At 59.0% G+C, this 6,367-nt stretch overlaps 1 protein-coding gene across 1 annotated transcript; it reads right to left on the bottom strand.

The window, feature by feature from the left end:
• Positions 1-686: 686 nt before the first annotated feature.
• UTP14A (UTP14A, small subunit processome component) lies at positions 687-6,259 on the bottom strand. The gene is made up of 14 exons (XM_026072160.1): positions 6,159-6,259; positions 5,800-5,873; positions 5,477-5,541; positions 5,145-5,287; positions 4,801-4,956; positions 3,738-3,857; positions 3,567-3,664; positions 3,156-3,279; positions 2,990-3,067; positions 2,535-2,892; positions 1,997-2,379; positions 1,735-1,922; positions 1,564-1,663; positions 687-1,172 (listed from the first exon to the last, which is right to left on the bottom strand). Exons 1-14 carry the CDS (start codon positions 6,216-6,218, stop codon positions 894-896), a joined length of 2,226 nt encoding a protein of 741 aa, XP_025927945.1. The 5' UTR covers positions 6,219-6,259; the 3' UTR covers positions 687-893.
• Between the last annotated feature and the right edge of the window lie 108 nt (positions 6,260-6,367).

Genomic DNA, 6,367 nt, shown 5'->3' with positions numbered 1-6,367 from the left:
CACGTGGGAAGAGGGAGAGGCCTGCAGGTCCCCGTGCCTGCTCCTGTTTCACTGTCGCTCTAGAGCACGTCCCCCTGCCAGCCTGGTGGCCGCTGTGCTCAGGAGGGAGCTGCATCAAGCACCACAATTGCCATCCGCTGAGGACAGAAGCTGCCAAGAACAGTGGTGCGGGTACAGCATGGACGCCGCGCTCTGTCACAGGAAGACGCAGAGGGGGCAGGAAGAGGGCAGGATGGCTGCTTTGGGGGTAGAGCCAGCTCCCAGCATGTGCAGAACAGCCTTAGAAACCACTGTTTTCCAGCTAACCAGGTTTATTAGAGCCAGCCGGAAGTCACTTTTGAGCAGCAGGAGGGCCTGAGGTGTGGTACAATGTGGCCAGGCTCTGCTGAGGACAGGGTTATCAGCAGGCAGTAGGAAAGCCAATTGAGACAAGATAAAAAAATATAAAACTGGGCTATGAAAGACAGAGAAACAAGGGGCAGGGTGAATCCAGCCCAGCACTGGCAGAGCACTCGCGTCTGCTCCACCTCCTTTACGCACTCCCACCCACAAGCTGTATCTCATAGGCCTGACTTGAAGCAAGCTGTTCACATTGCACCAGTACAATTTACCCATCCCACTCTTCCTGCCCCGTGTAGGTCCCCGAGCACAGGCAGGAGGGACTCAAACAGAGGCAAGAGGGCACCTGTGGTCCCAGCCCCAGGGCGCTGGCGGGGAGCAACGCCAACCGCACAGACGAGGCATTTTATTATGGAGGAAGTGTTAGTGAATAGCGGATGTGACAGGGAACCTCGCCGCAGCAGAGCAACGGCTCTGTCACTGCACCAGCCCCTCGCCCTGCTCCCCTTGCAGGCGCATAGGCCAGTCCACGCACCAGCCACAAGGGCACAGAGCTATCGGGCTCTCTTGCGCAGGTGAGGGGGGCGAGAGAGTTGTTCTCTCTGCTTGGGTGCAAGCTCTAGTGCTGCCTTGGCTCCGCTGCTGGCTGCTGCGGCCAGGGAGGGGACATTTTCTGCAGAGATGGGCTGGATGATGTGGCCCGCTCGGGTGACGATGCGCGGGGCAGTCAGCTTTTGGAAGGCACGCTGCGTGTTCCACGTGGGGCCCATGGGTGTCCGTATGCTCCGCTCGAACTGCTGGTGCTTCTCAAAGGGGAAAGGCAGCTCGCTGACCTGCAGGGAGACAGCACAGCTGGGTTAAGAAACAGCTGCCTGGCCCAGAGCCCTGGGGGCTGCTTTCATGCCATGCTGGCAGGGATTCCCACTGGTCCACGACCACCTCACACTGTGTGCYCAGTCTCCTGCCCTGCTCCAACCCCCTCTTCTCCGATCTCTAGCAGGCCCCAGGATGCTCGGCACAGCAGCAGGAAAAAGAAGTCATGGGAGTGGCTGTGTAAATTCCTTCCCCCACTGTCCCCCTGCTGGCTTCTGGGTTGTCAAAGCTGAAAACTTGACACGGCCCTTCTACAAGAAAGCATTCACAAAGCCTGGACACGGGGCCAGCCTGGGTGCTGGGGCCACAGTGCTCACTGCTGCTGCCCCCCGTAGCCATGCGCCACCCCACCTGATGTGCTGCTGCGTGGATGTTGCGCTGCTCACTCATGATGACGTGAGGCAAATGCTGGTCTTTCCTGGGAGGTGCCGGGGGCGGCTTGAGCAGGAACCTGCCGGACAAGTGAAGACGTCAAGCCCTGGCGCTGGGCTGAGACACTTTGCCACACCTCTCCGCACTCACCGTTTCATTTTCTTTTTGCTGGGCTTCAGTCCCGTGCCTCCCCACTCGCCCCAGCCTGGCAGCACCAAGTTCACTGGCTGCGGCTTCCCAGCCTGCTCTGCCTTGCGCTTCTCCCGGCGGAAGTCAGCGACCACGTCGTCCCCTGCAAAGGCCTCTGTGATCACCCCTCTCTGGTCGATGCCACCCTCCTGTGGAGACAGAGGTCAGTGCCCTGCAGCCAGCCCTGCTCTGGGCCCCAGCCGGACTGGTCAGCCCCACTCACCTCTTCCTCCACAGCCACAGGGAGGCTGGGGCACTGGATCTCTTGGGACTTTCCACCTAGCACAGCCTGCAAGCTGATGATCCTCTTCTTCTTGGCCTTTGGTTTCTTGGCCTGCCTGTCCTCAGCTTTGCCTCCCTCCTGCTGGGGCACTCCCTTCTCCGTTCCTGTGGCCACTTGTATTTCTTGCTCTTCTGCATGCTCCTCCGAAGCCAAAGCCTCAATGTCCTCCATCGTCTGCATGCGGCTTTGCTGCTCTAACAGTAAGACCTCCTCCTGTGCCTGGGGAGGCTGCTCGATCCCCACGCTCACCTGCTCTTCAGTGCAGATGGGGTCAATGGAGATGTCCTCTGGCAGCTCAGACACCACCTCTGTCTTATCAGCACCTATAGATGGAGGCAAAGGGTGAGAAATGATCACCCCATGAGCAGGGAGGGAGAGCACAGGACAGCTGTGTAAAGACACAGGCCCCACAGCCCCCACTTTGCTGAGCCCTGTGGCACACAAGAGCCCACATTACTCTGGGCTACGAGCTTCTCACCTCGCAGCTCAGGGCTTGCTGCCTGCTGTCGCCGCATGTGCCGTTTCTGCTCAAAGTCCTGTAGCAAGGCCTCCTCCTCTGACATCTCCTCCTCTGACATCTCCTCCTTGCTCTCTGCAACAGCAGGCTCTGTAACGATCTGGATCTCCTCCTGCACCTCAGGCTCCTTGGCTGGGCTGCTGGGCTTGCCCAGCATCCAGGGATTAGCTCCGCTGGCATCCACTGGGACAGTGGGGACAGACTCTGACACGAGGTCCTCTGCCGGCATGTCGCCTGGCTCCTCCTCAGGCAGCTCCACCCGCACTTTCTGCATCAGCTCCTTGTTCTTGGCCAGCTGCTCTTGCATGGCCTTGCGGGCCTGGAAGGGGACTGAGATGTTTCTAATAGGCCAGAAACAACATGACCCAGCTTCGTGCCACCCCAGGCATCTCACCCTTCCCCACCCTGTGTCTCACCTCCAGGTCGTACTTAGCCATAATGGCCCTGGAGCGGGCCCATTTCCCCTTGTTCTGGTGCTTGAGGCTCATCCGCTCCTGGGTGAGGAGAAGGGAAAAGCATCAGAAGAGTGTCCTTGGGGGCAGAGAGGTCCCAAAGGATGGGGATGAGGAGCAAGACCAGCACCTCCATCCTGAGTTGCTCCAGCTCTTCCAGCTTTGCCAAGGCAGCCTCGGGGTCCGACTTCTGCAGCAGCTCAAACTCCTTCAAGGCCTTGCGTTTCTTGCTCTTTTTCAGCACTCGATGGTACCTGCAGTGCAAGGGCAAAGAGCCAGGGAGTGAGAACTCACGGTGCTGGGCAGGCGTCCCTGCACAAGCACACAGGCACCCTCTGAGGCAGGCGGCACTTTTTTGGACAGGTGGCAGCACAGCTTCCCAGYGGTATTTCAACCTGTTGCCTGATGTGTCGCAGACCCCAGGGGCTGCTCTGCCTTCCTCCACATCTCACCAATCACCTGTCACCAGACAGGGCTGGCTCCAGCACCAAGGCCCCAGCCCTCCCAAAATGCACAAAGTATGGCAACAGCAAAGCCTTACTTCTTGCTCTTGATTTTCTTCTCTCGCCGAGCCTTGGCTTCGTAGTAGGACTGCAGGACCCGAGCCTTCTGCAGCTCTGCTCGCCGTTGCCGAGCCTGCYGGGGAGCACAGAGCAAGGTCAAGCTCCAAGGAAGAGGCCTCCAGAGGTAGAGTGTGAAAGAAAGCACTAACCTCCTCCAAACTCATTGCCTGCAGCGAGGCTTTCTCCTGTGGCGTCAGCAGTGGGTCTGTGATGGGCTGCTGCGTTTTGTGGAGCAGCCCAAAGATCTCCTGCTCCAGGGGAGTCCGGGCCTGTTTGGAGGAAAGAACTGCATGACCCAGCACCTTCCCAACTCCCCCCATCCTTCCTGATGTCCCTGAGCAGGCCCACAGGAAGCCAGAGACAAGCAAGCTCCCCTCCTCCCCGGGGTCGGATCCACAGCCCTCCTCACAGTCCCACACAACAGCCAGAGGGTTGCCAAGGTACCAGGGCACGTGGAGAACAGCCCCCCTGCCCCTTGTTTCTGATAAAAAGCACAGTGGGTGCTCAGAAGGGAAAGCAGGTGATGCCACATCCAGCTGAAACAGCAAGGGAGCTTTGAGCCTGAAAGGTAGCTTCTGGCACCAGATCAAGGCGTGTGCTTGCTAGGTTAGGAGCTCAGTGAGGTCCACCTCCCACCTAAGCATCTGGATACCTAGGAAAGCTCTCCAGGGGTGAAAGAATCTCTCCTGCCAAATAGCACAATCTGCAGGGGAATGCACATTCAAAGCATTCATTTTTTAAAGGGAAAAGTTTACAAACGTGTAGAATTTGGCAGACCAAAAACTCTCTCTACGCTCAGCACAAGTGGCTGGGGGCTACTCACAGGGCATCTAGCTCAGTGGAGAAATCAGGAAAATCAGATTTTGCCCTGTGCCTCGAGCAAAAAAAATGCTAAAAAGAGGAGACAGGGCGTTGCCCAACAGGGCACAGAGTGGGCTCTGAACCATCTGCTGACTCCCTGCCTAGTCTGGCCTCTCCCGGACAGCATTCACACATCTGCTACATGTGTGGAATGTGGAGAACTTCCCTTTTAGTGCTCCCAAGCTCAGTATGCAGCTGCCCAGACCCAACTAGAGCCTCAGCTACAGGTCAGCCCTCCCTCAGACCTATGTGGCCCCGGCCAGCAAAGCCAGAAGTCAAACTCCCCCAGCAGACCCTTCAGAAAGCCATATGACAGCTATGTGCTGCCAGCAGACACACAACAGCACCCACCTTCCAAGCTGAAACCACTTGCTCCAGGGGTGCAACTGCCACAAGCTCCTGCTTCATGGGAAAAACCAGCTGCTCTGCTCGTCGGTTCTGCAAAACCACCTGCTGCCATTTGCCAACATCTTTAGAGGTCCTGACATAGGCGGCTTCTCTCACAACCTGCAGTAACAGGGGAGAGAAGGGAAAAGTATGAGAAGAGAGAAGAACCTGACCTGAAGAACAAGAAAAGCCAGTCAGCACCACAGAGTAGAGAGGCACTCATGGGCTCACCCCTACTGCCCCTTAAGGCCAGAGCTTCCTCCCTCACCACTCCCTCTGCTGTCTGCAGCCTGCACAGGCCCACTTACCCGCTCTGCCTCCTCTTTGCTGAGTGGTAGCTCTACTGCCTTTTTCTGCTTCACTCTGTTCAGCTCTTTCTTCACACGGCTCAGGGCAGATTTGGCCTTGATAGGCTGCAGGAGCTCAGATAGAACCAGCTTCTCCCCAGCACCTAGACAAAGTCCAGCATGTCAACAGAGGTGCAGCACTGCCGAGCCAAGCGCCACCATGGGCTGTAGCTGCATTCAGCCCACTGATCCAGCACAGACACAGCAAACTTCAAGCTGTTGACCTTGAGCTGGCAAAGCAGTGACCCAGTTTGACAGCGGGAGCTCTGCAGGCCCTCCCAGAGGGATCTCACCTTTGCAGCTGACGTTGAACTCAGACACCTGCACACTTGCCTCTGTACGCTCTGCCAGCTTCCGCCTGCAAGAGAAGGAAAGCAAATAAATTAAAAGGCTATTCGTGTACCCCACATGTGCTTCTTCTCTCTTCTGTTACTACAGTAGAGGCAAATGAGACCATGCCAGGAGAAGAAGGAACCAAGCGCCTTCTCTTTTGCTCTCTTTCAAAATACTCCCGTGCAGCTTTACAAGTCCAATGGTGAGGAAACACAGCTTGGCTCTGGGAGGAGCCCCAGGGCCAAGCCGCAGAAAAGAGCCCCTCAGACACCCCGAAACTCACCGCTTTTGTCCGGAGAGAGAGCTAACTGCCTCCAGGAGCTGCTGATGCCGCCGCTCGTCATCCTCCTCCGCCCCCTGGCACACGGCAGACATAGTTACAAGGAGGCCAGCCCGGCAGAGCAGCGCCCTCGCCCGAGCGGGTGCGGAGTCCGGCCACAGGGATGGGGATGGGGATGGGGCCCCGGCCGGCCATCCCGGGGCCCGGCGCTGCTCCCCCAGGCACACCGACCGCACGGCCTCCCCGCCGGGCTACGCCCTCGCCCCCAGCCAGGCCGTCCGCCCTCTGCCGCGGCCGCCCCGGGGCACACGGCGCTGGGGAGCCCCCGGGAAAGCCGCCCCGCCCCGGTCCCTTCCCCTCACCTCGTCCTCGCTGGCGCTCACGGCCGCCTCGACACCGAGCCAGTCCTCCTCCGCCATCATGCCGCACGCGAGCCCCGCCGTAAAGCTCGCCGCCGCTGCCGCACGGCCCGCCGTAAAGCGCGCTGCTGCCGCAGCACCCCACCGCACTTCCTCCCGCCCCGCCGCGCGTGACGCCACCGGTTGCCGTGGCAGCAGGGCCTGGAGGGCGG

The sequence above is a fragment of the Apteryx rowi genome, unplaced genomic scaffold (assembly GCF_003343035.1).
Source record: "Apteryx rowi isolate R43461 unplaced genomic scaffold, aptRow1 scaffold_338, whole genome shotgun sequence".
NCBI classification, from domain to species: Eukaryota; Metazoa; Chordata; class Aves; order Apterygiformes; family Apterygidae; genus Apteryx; species Apteryx rowi.
This window is presented reverse-complemented; position numbering and strand designations above follow the sequence as displayed.

What these genes read in the sequence shown, in the direction of transcription:
- UTP14A (XM_026072160.1), bottom strand. Translation starts at nt 6,218, where the DNA reads ATGATGGCGGAGGAGGACTGGCTCGGTGTCGAGGCGGCCGTGAGCGCC. An exon ending in GCAAAGAGGAGGCAGAGCGG is followed by an intron (nt 4,957 to 5,144) that starts GTAAGTGGGCCT and finishes CTGTTACTGCAG; the next exon opens with GTTGTGAGAGAAGCCGCCTA. An exon ending in AAGAAAATCAAGAGCAAGAA is followed by an intron (nt 3,280 to 3,566) that starts GTAAGGCTTTGC and finishes CTTGCACTGCAG; the next exon opens with GTACCATCGAGTGCTGAAAA.